Source organism: Pituophis catenifer, unplaced genomic scaffold, assembly GCF_029215685.1.
Source record: "Pituophis catenifer annectens isolate HBS135680 unplaced genomic scaffold, rPitCat1.0.hap2 SCAF_2, whole genome shotgun sequence".
Taxonomy (NCBI): domain Eukaryota; kingdom Metazoa; phylum Chordata; class Lepidosauria; order Squamata; family Colubridae; genus Pituophis; species Pituophis catenifer.
Window position 1 is genome coordinate 67,903,655 of NW_027256882.1, and position 16,896 is coordinate 67,920,550.

General features: G+C 38.0%; 1 protein-coding gene across 2 annotated transcripts in view; it reads left to right on the forward strand.

Moving 5' to 3' along the window:
* The window catches only part of UROC1 (urocanate hydratase 1), a 58,703-nt gene that overhangs the window by 26,698 nt on the left and 15,109 nt on the right, over positions 1 to 16,896 (forward strand). For both annotated transcript variants that reach the window (XM_070933604.1, XM_070933605.1), the window contains 5 exons: positions 147 to 209; positions 1,131 to 1,310; positions 2,530 to 2,627; positions 4,020 to 4,092; positions 5,099 to 5,220. In XM_070933604.1, the coding sequence (XP_070789705.1) occupies positions 147 to 209; positions 1,131 to 1,310; positions 2,530 to 2,627; positions 4,020 to 4,092; positions 5,099 to 5,220 (536 nt within the window). The remainder of the gene's footprint in view (positions 1 to 146; positions 210 to 1,130; positions 1,311 to 2,529; positions 2,628 to 4,019; positions 4,093 to 5,098; positions 5,221 to 16,896) is intronic.

The following is a 16,896-nucleotide window of genomic DNA, read 5'->3' on the forward strand; positions in this document are numbered from 1 at the left end:
CAATGGCAAACCACTGCCAACAAAACTGCAGGGCTAGTATAGGTAGTCAGTAAAGAGTCAAAACATACTTGAAGGCATTTTCCTGTCCCCATAAACAATTATTTTACATCCTTAATGCTAAAATTCTGTTTAAAATATTTACACAGAGAAGCAAAGAAGAACAAGATGACCCTTAGTTTGGGATATCATGGGAACGTGGTAGATCTTTGGTAAGTAGGCAGTTGATCAATGATCCTCTTGACAGTGATATGTTTTTAATATTTGTTATTTTAACTTCCTTGTTACAATACTGTGGTGGGATTCAAAAATTTTTACTGCTGGTTCTGTTGGCGTGGGTTGGTGGGTGTGGCATGGCTTGGTGGGCATGGTTTGGTGGGCGTGGCAGGGGAAGGATACTGTAAAATCTCCATTCCCACCCCACCCCAGGGGAAGGTTACTGCAAAATCCCCATTTCCTCCCAATCAGCTGGGACTTGGGAGGCAGAGAATAGATGGGGGCGGTTCTCCGAATTATTCAAAATTTCCGCTACCGGTTCTCCAGAACTGGTCAGAACCTGCTGAACCCACCTCTGTTACAATAGCTATAAACTGAAATAGATTTTAACTTTTAATTGAGTATTTCACTTTCCTTTGCTCCAAATGTGTGTGGTATTTTTCCTACTGTATGTTAGTGTTGTTTATACATGAGAACAACTCTTTTTAGAAGCTCTGATGCAATTTGGAATTCATTTCCTTGATTTATAATATGAATGGTTCAATGCCACATTTTGTTTATCCTTGTAGAACAAAAGTGATTTATTTTTTAGAAACAAAGTTGATAATGTGTTAAGTGAAAGCATTTCATGTCTGATTGTGATCATCATTGCAGACTGATGGGTGTGTGCATATGTTTGAGAAAATGATACTCAGTTTGCTTCACTTGAAAAAGTATCTGTAAAAGTTTTGAATGAAACACGTCTTTGAAATAAGTGGGATATGTACAGGTTTTATGTGTTGACTGAATCATTTATTTCTTAAAATGCATGTTTACCAAATGTGTATTGATCAATAATTCTGTTTAAATTTTCTCAAGATGCTCTTCATTTCTGCTTATTTTTTCTCAGTTTCCTGTTTTCCTCTTTCTGTATGTAGGGAGAGACTGGTGGATGAATTTAATACTACGGGGGAACTATTAGTAGATTTGGGGTCTGACCAAACATCTTGTCACAATCCATTTAACGGTGGATATTACCCAGTACAGCTAAGCTTTAGGGATGCCAACCAACTCATGTCTAGTGATCCCATAAAATTCCAGGCTCTTGTAAAAGAAAGGTATGGCAATCATTTTCATGTTTATTTTAACCACCTGGCAAAGTCTTAAAATGTTCGTTTTCATTCTCTTCTATTTCTTTTAGAAGATTGGGGTGCTAGGTTTTGGACAGAAATGATTCATTTTTGAAGAAGAGTCAGAAGATCAGTCTGCCAAAATCTAGTTATAAACTCTAGACTTCTTGCCACCTTCTCATTAAAGAAATCTTGGCTTGTGAGAAGTTTGCAGTGAAAGTGTCAATGGAGAAATGATCAGTTCCTCTGCGCTCACAGTGTGCTGGCCACTTGTGCTCTTCCTTACACACTCCTCCCACCTGGCAGCATTCATTTAGTTGCCTGCTGGGAAGGGAAGGGGAGGGAAGGGAAGGGGAGGGAGAGGGGGAAGGAAGGAAGGAAGGAAGGAAGGAAGGAAGGAAGGAAGGAAGGAAGGAAGGAAGGAAGGAAAGTTTTCTGACACTCCCTGCAAGCATCCCACAAAAAAACTTAATAGAGAAGCCAATTGGAAGTCAGAAATTGAACCCATTCCCCTGAATTTTTGCCCACCGATTATCATTCTGTTTCTCTAGTTAAACAAAAAAGTATCTATGAAATCTTATGGAGACTGGGTAATTTAAAGAAAAATCCGGTGTCTTTAGTATTCTCTGAACTTGGTTGAAGAATGTGGATGAGGACTGCTGTATACTCCCCTGCCCTGTCCCATCGTAACATTACTATTGAAGTCTGGAGTTTCTTCTTTTTAGTAAAAAGAAGCCTTGGTGGCACAGTGGCTAAAGTGCTGTTAAACTAAAGCCAGCTGCCTGCAATTATTGCAAGTTCAAATCTCACAAGGCTCAAGGTTGACTCAGTCTTCCATCCCTTCGAGGTAGGTAAATTGAGGACCCGGATTGTGGGGGCAATAAACTGACTTTGTGTAAAAAGAACACCGCTTGGGGGGGGGGGGGGCGAAAGCCCTACTAAGCAGCTATATTCAAAAGTATGAAAGCTATTGCTTAACGCATTGTAAGCCGCCCTGAGTCTCCGGAGAAGGGCGGCATATAAATCGAACCAATAAATAAAATAAGAAGATTGTTTATTTCAGCAGTGAAATCTGAAGCCAGATTTCTCATCTTCCACATTTACTTAGTAAACTATTGTCCCATAGTTCAAACTGAAGTGTTTTTTTTAAATGATATAAGATGGTGTCAAAAGTAATGTTCCTTTTTTTTTTTTTTTTTTTTTTCAGTCTTAGAAGACAAGTAGCTGCCATCAACAAACTGTCTGATCAAGGAATGTTTTTTTGGGATTATGGTAATGCTTTCCTTTTAGAAGCCCAAAGAGCGGGTAAGGAGAGAATGTCTTCCCTTTTTCTGGCATGAAGTGCATCACATAATTTCTGAATGGGAGCAGGCATTTTGTATTATTCTTGTATTGTATATGATAATTTCATGATCAGATGAAATTATCTGATACACTGAATGCAGAAGTACTTCTCTGCAGGATTGTTATAAATTCCTGTACAATCCTGTTCCCAACTAGCCCTGTTAGAATTATAGAATAACAGAGTTGGAAGGGACCTTGGAGGTCTTCTAGTCCAACCCCTGCTTAGGCAGGAAACCCTACACCACTTCAGACAAATGATTATCCAATCTCTTCTTAAAAACTTCCAGTGTTGGAGCATTCAAAACTTCTGGAGGCAAGTTGTTCCACTGATCAATTGTTCTAACTGTCAGGAAATTTCTCCTTAGTTCTAAGTTGCTTCTCTCTTTGATTAGTTTCCACCCATTGCTTCTTGTCCTACCCTCAGGCGCTTTAGAGAATAGCTTGACTCCCTCTTCTTTGTGGCAGCCCCTGAGATACTGGAACACTGCTAGTCCTTCTTTTCATTAAACTAGACCTACCCAGTTCTAGCAACCGTTCTTCATAGGTTTTAGTCTCCAGTCCACTAATCATCTTTGTTGCTCTTCTCTGCACTCTTTCTAGAGTCTCCACATCTTTTTTACATCATGGTGACCAAAACTGGATGCAGTATTCCAAGTGTGGCCTTACCAAGGCATTATAAAGTGGTATTAACATTTCATGTGATCTTGATTCTATCCCTCTGTTTATGCAGCCTAGAACTGTGTTGGCTTTTTTGGCAGCTGCTGCACACTGCTGGCTCATATTTAAATGGTTGCCCACTAGGACTCCAAGATCCCTCTCACAGTTACTACTATTGAGCAAAGTACCACATATACTATACCTGTGCATTTTGTTTTTCTTGCCTAAATGTAGAACCTTACTGTTTTCACCCTTGAATTTCATTTTGTCAGATAGCACCCAATGTTCACATCTTTCAAGATCCTTCTGTATCTTAAGCCTCTCTTCTGCCTATCTTCTGGAGTGTTGCCTAGTCCTGCTAGCTTCGTGTCATCTGCAAATTTGATAAGTTCCCTATCTATCCCCTTGTCCAAATCATTGAAGAAGATGTTGAAGAGTAATGGGCCTAAAACAGAGCCTTAGGGTACCTCACTGCATACTTCCCTCTGGGTAGACGCAGTTCCATTGAGGACTACACATTGAGTGCGGTTGGTCAACCAGTTACGAATCCATCTGGTGGTGATACTGTCTAACCCACATTTTTCTATTGTGTTCTTAGTCAGCACAGCATTATCCAGTCCTATTTTATTGAACTGCTGTTTTGCTTGGTGTTGCATTTCCTTCTCACTGAACATTTGCCTTTAAATTTTTTGGAAGGTGCTGATGTTGCAAAAAAAGGAGGCAGCAAGGGAGAATTCCGATACCCTTCCTATGTTCAACACATTATGGGGTATGTACAAGAGGAAAATACAAAACATCAATCCTTTTCTATCTAGAAAGGAATGTATCTGGGGACAGGGATGGGAAAAGGGAAGACCCAAAAGAGCTGCCAGATGTCAGCTTTCTTTTTCTTAAATCACTTTAAGTAACGTTCACATTGGCTCAATTGCCTTGTAGGAGCTAAAGGATATAAACTGGATTCTGAGTGCTGCATATCATAAATATTTTGGGAAGTTGTGAAAGAAATCTAAACTAGGGAAAAGTAATGTGACAGTTATAATAATAACGATTCAAATGTGTGCGTGATAAATCCACATATTTTTTCTTCACTCAGGCTTGGTGAAATATGACCAATACATTTATCTGTGTACCAGCTTCTGCATTGCTACTGTGTTTCCCCCAAAATAAGACCCTGTCTTATATTTTTTTGAACCCTGAAATAAGTGCTTAGCCTTATTGCCATGCGCTCAAAAGCCCGATTGGGCTTATTATCAGGGGATGTCTTATTTTGGGGAAAACAGGGTAGATACTTAAGGCTATCTCTTTTGCTTCCCTCTTCCCCATGATAGCCATACCTTTGCATTTGCAGGACTAACCTGGATGATGCACTAGCAGGCCCTTTCAACTCGTGACTGAATGAATCTTTATTATAGTCAAAGACCATAGATAAAAGGTGTAAACAAAATTAAATACAAGTAGAATAAAACAGGCAATTGTAATAGTTGATATTAAAGGTACTTTGCAACTGGATTCCTGTTACTTTGGCACAGCAATGACTAGTAAACTCAAGTGGCCAAATGGCCACAGATACATACGTTGCTTATGTCTGCAAGTAAAGCTTTATTTAAAGTTCTAAAATAGGGATTCAAAGAGCTTTGTGTTTGGATTAGTCTATTCGAAATAGCTGAAATTCTTCTATCCTCGGTTAATGAAAGAAAAGCATCGCGAACCATAAGTATAAATAAAACAGGAATGTAAGCTATCTTTTTCAATATTTAACTGTGTTTTCTTCCCAGAGATATTTTTTCTATGGGATTTGGCCCATTTCGGTGGGTTTGTACCTCTGGTGACCCAGAAGACTTGGCAACCACTGATTTTATATCCACAGCAGTGCTTGAGGAACTTATACACCAGGGAGGTAAGACGTGTTGTCTCCTAGGTACAGAGGGTGAATAATAGAACACGAGAAAAATAACTTGCAGTTAATTATACTTTGTAATTTTAGACTATAACTATCAAATTATTATATTTTGTGAGGAATTAAAAGCTTTTTTTCCTCATATGTATTGTGTGGAGAAATTGCACTTGTTCTAAATTATCTCTATCATATGTACTGTAAGGTACATACAGTATATGTTTATTATTACCAATGGAACTTCCTTGCATGTGACCATAACTGTGGCCTTGAACTTCTTCAGGCTGTTACCTGAATGTGTTTTATTCAGCACTGCATATATTTTAGTATTTCGGGCAAGGGATATATATACAATTTCATTCATTCATTCATTCATTCATTCATTCATTCATTCATTCATTCAAATATTCTTCAGACTTAGTGAATCATACAAAAGGCCTGGTGACTGCATAGGCATATCCAGTGGTGGGTTGCTCCCAGTTCGGTCCAGTTCTATAGAACCGGTAGTAAAACCGGTGGGAGGCTCCGTCAACCCACCACGACATCACCATGGGTGATCTGCGCATGCACAGAAGCACATGCATGCGCAACCAAAGCAAGTGCGCATGCGTGCTCCCATTGCAAACCAATAGTAAAGGTAAGTGGAAACCACCCCTGGGTATATCCCTACAAATTTCTTGGCAAACAACTTGCCATTGTCTTTTTCTGGGATATTTCCTCAATTTGGATAGAATTTTAACTGGAAAAGGCGAAAGATTTACACGACCTGAAGAGAAACCAGAGTATTTAGACTGGTGGAGATACCTGCAGATAAGCTCTAGATATCAAAAAGATAGGGATCAATTTGGTATAGAGACGAAGTACAACAATTTGGATAAAATTATGTTGGGGATTGAAAAGAAAATGCTAGCGAGATTTTACAACTTCTTATTAGGTGAGGACAGAGCAGAAGGAATAGCTAGGAATCAACTAAGCATTTGGGAAAAAAATATTGGCTATAGATTAAATTTCAATGACTGGGAGGAGGCTTGGAATAGAAATTATAATCTCACTAAATCAGCAATTTACAGGGAGAACCACTATAAAATATTTCATAGATGGTATCTAGCCCCAGCTAGACTAGCAAAAATATTTCCCAGTGCCTCAGCAATATGTTGGAAGTGTGGAAAGGATGTTGGCACCTTCTTTCATATGTGGTGGTCCTGCCCGGAGACAAAAAAGTTTTGGACAAAAATACGAATCTGGCTACGAGAAATAGTGGAAGAAGATATAAAACTTTCCCCCGAAATCTTTTTATTAGGAATGATGGGAGATGGACTCTCTAAGGACAAGATACAATTAATTATACATGTTATAACAGCGGCCAGATTAACCTTTGCAAAATACTGGAAGGACAAACAAACCCCTCCAGAGATGACAATAATAAATAAAATCCTAGAATGCGCAGAAATGGCAAAATTAACTAGTGTTCTTAAAGACGATGAGAATTCAAAATTTAAGGCAGTATGGGAAAGGTGGTACAAATGGTGGAATAATAGAACAAGACTATAAGGATATGTCTATTTCTAATAATGGTAGATTTGAAGATACTTGATATGTACATAATGTAAATATGTAACCGCACGACACCTCAGATGTTAACCGAGATTTGATGTTTTCTTTTTAAATTTTTTTTTAAATCAATAAAGTATTATTATATAAAAAAAAAATTAACTGGAAAAATAAATTATGGCTGGCCTTGCCCCCATAGCATTCATGTTATAACAAGTATCTGGGCACTGTTGTAGTGCAGCATTTACAAGCACTTTCAGAATTTTCAGATATGTTCATGTAGGTCAAAGAAGACACGAAGATCTAGTGAGGCCTACACAAGATATTTAGGAACTATAAGACACAACTTCAAATCTTCATGGAATATGAATGGGTTAATCTATCAGCCAATAGTGTTGTTGAGTGCTTTTTTTTTTTATTAAAAAAGTTTTTCAAATACAGATTTTTCCCCCTTCCCCCCCTCCTCCCTAACCCCCCCCTCCCCCTCCCCTCCCCCCATGGCTTCTCCAAAATAAAATCCAAATTGATATCACATTATATAATACTTTACCATCCTTTTACACCATCCCCCATATGCTAACCATTTCTTTCTTTCTAACATTATTATTATATCCCCCCTATACTATACATTTCAGAACAACATTCAGCTGTAAAATCATATAATAAATCCTAATTTGGCATTTATTCAACTCCTAATCTACCCATTTCCTCCACCCACATACATATATCTCTTAATTCAAATCTTTTACGTATATTAATATCTGAACATAACATCCCTTTTCCTAAACTAAACAATCAGTAACCTAACCTATCTCCACCCACTTTCCTACAGGTCTACCATACATAATATTTTTAATATCTTTGTTCTTCTGCCCACACCACTAAAACATATTTCCATATATAAATAAAATCCTCAAATGACTTTAAGTTTGTAATCCATATAGCATCTTCTGTAATATCTTTCAACTAGATTATTAATTCCATCGCCCATGTTAGGGTAACATCAAGTTCTGCTTCCAACAGTATATTCAGTATCTTCAATTACCATCTGCCCCCATCAATAATAAGTGTTTCTGTATATAAAAAACCACCCGAGTGACTTTATATTTATATTCCATATAGTATCTTCTGTAATGTCTTTTGTCTAGATTATTAATTCCAACCACCACGTTAGGGTAACAACTAGATCTTCTGCATGCCCCAATTCCATAGTTCTCTTGCCTTATAACTCAACATATACGTAATCCATTTTTCAAAGAGTCCAAAATAGAAAGTTCCAATCCGCTCAATCAAAGGCCATCTTCCACATCCCAAAAACACCAGCACTGCAGAGATCTGTTATTCTTCTCAAAATAGTATAAGTCTGTAATTTGCCTCAGTTATATGTTCATGTATCAGCCTTCTATAAATCCCGCTTATTATATTTAATCGTCTCTTAAGTAACTGGCATTAGTCTGTTGGCTAAAAAAAAAGAAAAAAATTTTTTTGTTTAGTTTAAAATTTTTTAGTTTTGTAGAACCTGCTTCTTCTTTTCTTAACTTGTTGTGGTTTAAATCTCCATCCTGGTTGCCTTTCTTGGACTTGTATATCAGCTGATTGAGTTACATGCTGGTCTGTAACTTGATAAGACATCAAATCGAAATCCAAAGCCGCCTCTCTTATATTTATAGGTGATCCAGCTATAGCCTCTGAAGGAGAATCCAGAAGCGGCTCATCCAAAAAGGCCTCTATAACTTGTTGTTTTTCCATTACCTCCATCTCCATCTGCTTAGCCTGAGTTTCAATCTCTTGTTCATTTTGCTTTTCTTTATCCCCCTCCTGTGTTCCTAACACTGATGACATACGTGGAGATGTTAGGTCCATTTTAAAAACCTTGTAGTAAAATTCTTCCGCTTTTTCAACAGTATTTAGTTGATATCTTTCTCCTTGATATCTCAATATTATACCAACTGGAGCATCCCATCTAAATGGGATGTTTTGTTTCTTTAGCTCAGTCACCAAAAATCCAAAGTCCTTTCTTTTAACATCTTGGACGGCAGCTCTTTATATATCCAAATCTTCCTTCCATTCATTTCTAGAGTGGAGTTAAAAGACTTTTGCACAATATCGTTTCTTATTCCTTTATCAGTAAAGTAAATCACCCCATCTCTAGGCAACTGCCTTTGCTTTGCCACCCAAGAATTTACTCTGTAGGCCTTATCAATCTTACAGGATACCTCTTCAGGACTAACCTTTAAAATCACAGCCAGAACTTCAGCAGACATCTTTCTCAAATCATCTCTGTTATTCTCCTGTATTCCCCTTATTCTGACCGCAAATTCCATGGATCTGAATTGCATCATTGTGACTTCATTTTCAATCCTTTGTTTTATATTATCTGCATTGTAAGTCTTGTGATCAGCTTCCTTTATTTTAGACTCTACTTCTGAGCTATTTTCTTGAATATTTATCAAATCATTTTCAATTCTTTGTATTTTATTATCCAGATTATGAATCTTATAATCAACTTCCTTCATTTTAGACTCTATTTCTAAGTTGATATCTTTATCCATCTTTATAATTATTTCTGAAAAGCTTTTCAAAGCTGTTACAATATATCGTTTCAGGTTATCATACTTTTGTTGTACCAACTTTTTAATTTCATGTCTAAATTTTTCAAGATTCTGGTTCACAATCTCATCATGTCCTCCAAAACAAATTCCTTTAGGTCTTTAAAGACATTCTTCTGCATCTGCAAGCTCAAAACTTGTTCATGTGATTTGTAAATGGGGGAGCCCCCCCCCCACAGCTTGGTTGTCTGGCTTTGTCAGTTTTAACGCCATCCTGCCACGAAAACAGATTTTTTATTTAAAAGAAAAAGACTTCTCTCCAGACAATATCAATATCAAGTCTCTAAGAAGGAAGAAGCATGAAATAAGAATTTTTCTCTTCACTTCTAGCCAGCACTATTGTTTCAGATACTTTGTAACGTATTAAACTATTCAAATGGAAGGGCTTTCGCTTTCAGCTTTCTTCTCAAGCCTCAGCCAGTCGCCATTTTAAACTTTTTTCCCCTTTCACTCTTTCTTCACTTTTAAAATCAGTCATAGGGTTGTTAGAAATACTTGCAATTTAGAGTCCCAAGCAAGCAGATTTCATCCTGCTTGTTCAGACAATCTGTTAGTTTTCGTTGATTGGGTTGGTCCCATCGCCTGGCTCTGCAAAGCGCAGAGTTCTCCCGAAGCCCGGAGCAGCGGTGAGCTGGATAGGGAGCCTCATCCTGCTTCCTCCCCAAGAGTAAAAAAAGAACTCTGGGGACTTCACAGAGGGCTCTACCTGCTCTCGCCGGCTCTATCTCACATTTCCTTAAGGAAACGGAGTTTTTCGAGCCGCCTTTCAGCTGTAAAGGCGGCTCTTTACGGGCGGTGGGGGTGGTGGTCCCAAAAGACCGTCTAACGACGACGGAAGCCAAACCGGAAGGATGAGTGCTTTTCATTATATTACGTCTTAGCTTCATTTTGTACAAGTATTCAGTGTCTTACAGGAAGGACTTCAGGAAAGACTGCTAAGATAAATTTAAAGATAGGAAAGTTGGTTCCCAGAGAGATTAGAAAAATGTACTATAAAGAACTATTTGCAAACTTTCTTGTTATCAACAAGGAGACCTGCCTCTATTTAATCATGGAAATATATTGATTTTAAATTGAAAATAGTTCACTTGCTTGTTATTCCATCCTGATCACAAATCTTGTTAAAAAATTATGTGAGAATCATGCTTGCACAAGAACTACTTTCAGTTTGAGGCAGTAGTCATAGAGTCTGGCACCATCTATGGTAGTCTTCCCAGACAGGAATTCTTCCTGGCCTTCCTGAAGAAGTTCAGATTGAATGTAGGACCTTTTCTACACGAAGTCTGAGAACCAGGGCTTCTGAGAGGTACAGACAACTTTCTGCTAGCATGGCATTGTAGCAATTTGCAGATTATTTTCATGAATACTGTTGGATGATAATATTAAGACAGCATCCGTCTAACTGAGGACTGGGGTGTTCCATAATGTCAAATATTATGAAAACTGGGCTATTCTTATTCCCAAAGAGCAGAAGATCTCTGAAGTTATGCTATCCAGTTTTGGAAAAGTTGCCTTGCATTTCCCACCGTTCAAACTAGAAAACAGCCCTAAATATTTTTAATACATGGTAAATTTAGAGAAGATATATTCATTTCGTAATAAAATAACCACTGGAATTAAATAAACATATATTTAAAGTGACCTTTTACATTCCAGCTGACTGAAGCAGATTTGGTGGCAATTTAATTACTGGATTTGCTATTATGGTTGGCAGAGAAATGAGCAACAGAATTTAGACAGAAATGATAGCTGAACCTCAGTGGAAACTTGCCTGTTATTCTTTCTTAGAATACCTACTGTCCTCTTTGTTACTCAGTGTTCTGCTTGTGGTTTCTCACTTTCCCATGTACCAATATTATTTTAAACATAGTAGTGTAATGAGAAATCAAATTCAGAGTAAAGTACTTTGAAGAACATATAATGCTTTGCCATCAATCTGGCCTATAGTGCACCCCATATTTATTAGAAATTGATAATAATATGGGAGCAACTATACTGGTGGTCAAGGAAACAGAGGGTGACTTATTATTATGTCCTTAATGTTAAGAGCCTGAAATTTCAATTATTATTGTAGTTAAGTACTGCCTATTGCAAGAGCAAGCAAGTGAATGGGAAGAACTAACAGGAGTTTTGCTGAGGGAATTCCATCAGGAGGAAGAGAAGAGTGTGGCTAGAGAAACTGTGTATTTTGAAGGATTAGATGTTGAGCTGTGAGGATAAAGATAATCTCCAGCATAGCTGCTGGTTGTAAAGGGTATATCCTGACAGCCGCTAAACGCTCATTGTGAGTGATTGGGTGACTGTTTATTACTGAGTAAAGAAAATATTATCAGGAACAGGTTATATCCTGCCTATTCACCTGCCCTCCCTGGTTTCCTGATGAAACCCATAGCTTTTATTGAAGATTGAATCAAAAGAGCACTAGCCCTAATACAGTGCCTCCATTCCCAGCCACCCATCCCAAGCCAGTCCAGATGGATTTCATGATTGATGATTTTGAAAGTTGCTGAGAGATCATGGAGGGGTAGGTAGAAGCATGATCAGGAAACATCCATCCTAGGATTTTGAACCAGCTAATTCTCTTGGTCAAACTCTTATTAATTATCTTTGAGAAACCTCAGAGTACTGGTGAAATGCCAGAGAATGGCAGCAGAGCAAATGTCTGTATGTTCAAAAGAGGAAAAATAGACCCAGGAAATAACAGAGCAGTCAGTCTGCCATCAATATCTGAGAAGATTCTAGACCAGTTCACAAAGCTTTGTAAAGTTTTATAAAATAAAAATATGTGTGTAATCACCTTGAAAACAATGCAATGATACAACTTTAAATAGCATCAACACAAGTATAATTTCCAGATCATGGGAAATAATTGAGCAGATTTCATTGTAAGTATTGTATCCAGTTTTTGGTCACATTTTTAAAAAACATTCAGAGAAATTGAACATAAAAGCCACAGCAACAAAAATGATAAAAGAATTAGGAACATACCTCTCTGAAGAGAGATTGGAGAAGTTGGATATGTTTATCCTTTAGAAATGATTCCTTAGTGGGTTTATTATAATGCTCTTCACATTCCTGAAACAATGTTACAGAAAAGAAAGTCAAAACTTGTTTTCTAGTGCAGGACATGAAATAATGGATTTAATTCATAGGAAATGCAGATTATAATTATCCAGAGAGGTGTTGTATTCCCCTTTGTTGGATGTTTTCAAGTGAAGACAAGACAACCATCTATATGCACTGATTTAATTCACTGAACACTGGAATTGATGACCTAAATGGTCACCCTCAACTCTATGATTTTCTGATCTTAAGTAATCATTTTTAATGTTGAATTACATCAATTGTATGTGCACGTATCTCAGGGTACATGTATGGATATACATTTGCATATCTATATGAACAGAATGCACACTGTGACAATTTTTTGAGTGCTTGACCATGGAGAATCAATTGTGAACCAATTCATAACCCTCTGTCTTATCAAGCATAAATGTGAAGTATATAATACGAAGAACAAGTAAAAAGTAAAAAGAACCAGAATATGTGCTAAAACAGTATCCCTAGAGCAGTGGCCCCCAACCTTTGGACACCAGGGACTGGTTACATGGAGAGAGGTTTTTCCATGGACCAGAGTGGGCGTGGATCAGTGGTGGGTTCTTCACGGTTCAGCCCGGTTCGGCCAAGCCGGTAGCGGTGACGATATGACGTCACTGAACCGGTTCTCTTTGTTCAAGAGGTGGGCCCTCCCGCCCCCCCGCATTATTCTTACCTTTTATTTGGCCCTGCCCCCAATCTATTCGCTGCCTCCTGAGTCCCAGCTGATCGGCTAGAAGGAAAAAAACTGTTTAAACTCTTGCCGCGGGGCTTCAAAGGGCCGCCTTACAGCTGATCAGTGTTAAAAGGCAGTGTGGTGGTAGACCAGTGCGCTCAAAAAACAAATGGGTAGACCAGTGCCTCCAAAAACAAATGGCTAGACCGGAATGTTCCAAGAACAAATGGGTAGACCGGTACAGGTCTGCAAGCAGTTAAAAGCCTGGTAGACCAGTACCTCTGCTAAATCCTAAAGAATTGTCACATGGCCATCAAACCACGCCCACAAAATAAGCCACACCCACAGAACCAGTAGTAAAAAATTTTAGAACCCACCCCTGGTGTGAATTTGTGTGCTGCTTGCATCCTCTGGGTGGGGCTTTGCTTGTTTGCGTGGCCCGGGGGTTGGGGACCCCTGCCCTAGACCATGGCTGTAATGGGAGTGCAGTGATGCTAAATAGTTTTAAGGAAAGAATGTACTCCCTGTCCTCGGTATATTTAGATGGGCTTGGATGGAGTACAAAATGAAATAGAAAACAAATTACAAATTTTTGACGTTGGGAGTCAACTTCCTTTCTGAGACAATGTTGATGAGATCGAAGTGTGCTTTCAGTATCTTTTATACTCTTAATAAAATCAATAAACAGGAGGGATGACAAAGTAAACTGAAGTAGTAACTTTTTATAGAAGTGAAAGACAAATGGGTGCAAAATGCAGGCTTGGTGATTTCTGGTGTGCAACTATTTGTGTTTCCAGAATTTTTCAACAAAGAAGACACTAAGCTGCAGAAAGGAAACAAGGCTAAAGTTCATGTCATAAGTGTGCATTTTCTTGTAGGAGTGTGAAAACTATAAATTAGACTGTCAGGGCTTTCCCAACAATTTCAGTACTTCAGGAAAAATGTCCAAAGTCCGAAATAGTGGAAGGATGTTAATCTGTCTATGATGGGCAGATGAACTGCAATATTTAGATGTATGAAAAGAGATAAAATCATGAAACATTCCACTAGTTTCTATATATAAAGGCCTATGAAAAGAAAAGAAAACAAATACTGTACCTTTACAGGGAGGATACATGGGATGAGGGTGTGGCTAACTGATGAGGACTAATAAATCCGAAATAGATCTATCTTAGTCTCCTTAGTCTCCCAATGGGCAGCAGGGTGCTTGCTGGCTGCCTGAAAAAAGCCTAGAAACTAGTGGATTGTGATTTCACTGAACTAGGGCTGCATAAAAATCTTGGTTTACGTAGGAAGAACCTGGCTAAAGAGAAATACACATAAACGCCTACGAAAAGAAAACAAATATACATATATATGTATATATGTATGTGCATATTCTTTCTAGCCAGGTTTTACCTACGTAAGCTAAGATGTTCTTCAGCCCTAGTTCTGTGAAATCTCATTCACAAGTTTCTGGGCTTTTTGTATCTTGCTAAAAAGCAACAACTCTGTGCTGCAATTTGGGAGACTCAAATAGCTATTTCTGCCTTGTAAGTGTCATCAGTGAGCCACACCCTCTTCTCAAGTATCCTCCCTGTAAAGGTACAATGTGTCTTTTTCTTTTTCGTAGGCTTTTATGTGCATATTCTTTCTAGCCAGGTTTTACCTGGCTAGAAAGAAAAAGAAAAAGAAACATTGTACCTTTACAGGGAGGATACTTGAGAAGAGGGTGTGGCTCACTGATGACACCTTACAAGGCAGAAATAGCTATTTGAGTCTCCCAAATTGCAGCACAGAGTTGTTGCTTTTCAGCAAGATACAAAAAGCCCAGAAACTTGTGAATGAGATTTCACAGAACTAGGGCTGAAGAACATCTTAGCTTACGTAGGTAAAACCTGGCTAGAAAGAATATGCACATAAAAGCCTACGAAAAAGAAAAAGAAATATATGTATGTATATATACACACACACACTATATCTATTGCAATTATTATTGTTATTCTTTTTATTTATGCTTTTTTATAATACTTATATTATAATACTTATAATACTTTTATAATACTTATATATAATACTTATAAGTGTGCCACCTCCTCTATATCTTTCTTCTTTTTTCCCTTTTCCTGTTACAAGTATTCCTTGATTTATGACCATAATGGAGCCTAGCCATTTTGTTCATAAATTGTGATGGTTGTAAAGCAAGTTGCCATATGACCGGACCCAATTTTGCAACCTTTTTTTTGTGACAGTTGTTAAGTGAATGCAATGGTTGTGAACTAGGAGGCATTTTTTTGCTGGAAACTGGAAGTAAATGCCAGTTTTTGGCAAAAAACCATAAATTGTGATCATATGAGCACATGGCGCTGCAAAGAGCTGTACATGCAGTCTAGTTGCCAAGTGTCCAAAATGCAGTCATGTGTCTGCAGGGGGTTACGTTGGAACTTCAGAACTGGGTGGTAAGTAGCTTTTGAGATGTCTAGTATAACTTCAAATGGTCACTCAGCAACCAAAGACTACCTGTATTCATGTCAACCTAGATTACAAATATATTGAACTGGAACTTGTGTGCAGGAAAATGGCTGATGGAATATTCCCTGTCGCCCCGGCCCCTGGTGAATAATCAAACTCCCCCTTCCCTCATATTTCTTCATGCATTTCTTTTTTCCTTTTTAATTCTTAGAAAAAATTCTGAATGGAGAATACTTAAAGTAATAAAACCTCAAAGACATTAGATTCAAATGTAAAATTAATTATGATTTATTCAGTCCAAATTGAATACAAATTGTCCCCTCTCATTTTTCATTTACTGGAATGTACATATTATCTACACTGATATTATATGGGAATTGCTTTAATTAGCATGTCAAATGGTTAATGCTGAAAAACATAAATTGCAGAATGTCTACTAAAATATGTCTATAAATTACAATTGTATCAGCATTTATCTGACAATTGTAAAGACAATTCCAGTTAGTGCTTACGCAATGTAACCTTTTTGATTGTGTGGGACAACCATCATCATGCCATCGTGCCATCTCATACCATAAGAATCTGTGACTATTTTAAGGAGGCACATATTTCGCCATTGCAATGAGAGGCAACTTTAAAGAAAAGAAGAAAAATTGTAGAGCAATTGAGATGGTAGTTCTGAGGTCCTTAACTCTTTCGAATATCAGATTTGCTTTCTAAGATGACTTTAAAAAATAATTAAAGGCTGTTATTTCCCCAACCTTGCTTATATCGGATTGAAAGTTCCAAAATTTCCAGCATAGTGGTTGGGAATTATAGGTAGTTCTCAATTAACAATCACAACTGTGACCAGAATTTCTGTTGCTAAAGAAGGCAGTCATCTGCGGTTTTACCTTTTGTACCACAGTTGTTAAGCAAATTACTACAGTTGTTATGTGAATCACACACACACACCCCATTGACTTTGTTTCAGGGGTGAAATCCAAAATTTTTCCATACCGGTTCTGTGGGCGTGGCTTGGTGGGCGTGGCAGGGTAAGGATACTGCAAAATCTCCATTCCCTCCCCTCCTGGGGGAAAGATATTGCAAAATCTCCATTCCCTCCCCTCCTGGGGGAAAGATATTGCAAAATCTCTATTCCCTCCCCACTCTGGGGCCAGCCAGAGGTGGTATTTGCCGGTTCTCCAAACTACTCAAAATTTCTGCTACCAGTTCTCCAGAACCTGTTAGAACCTGCTGGATTTCACCCCTGCTTTGTTTGTTGGAAGCCAGCAGAAAAGGTTTCAAATTGGGATC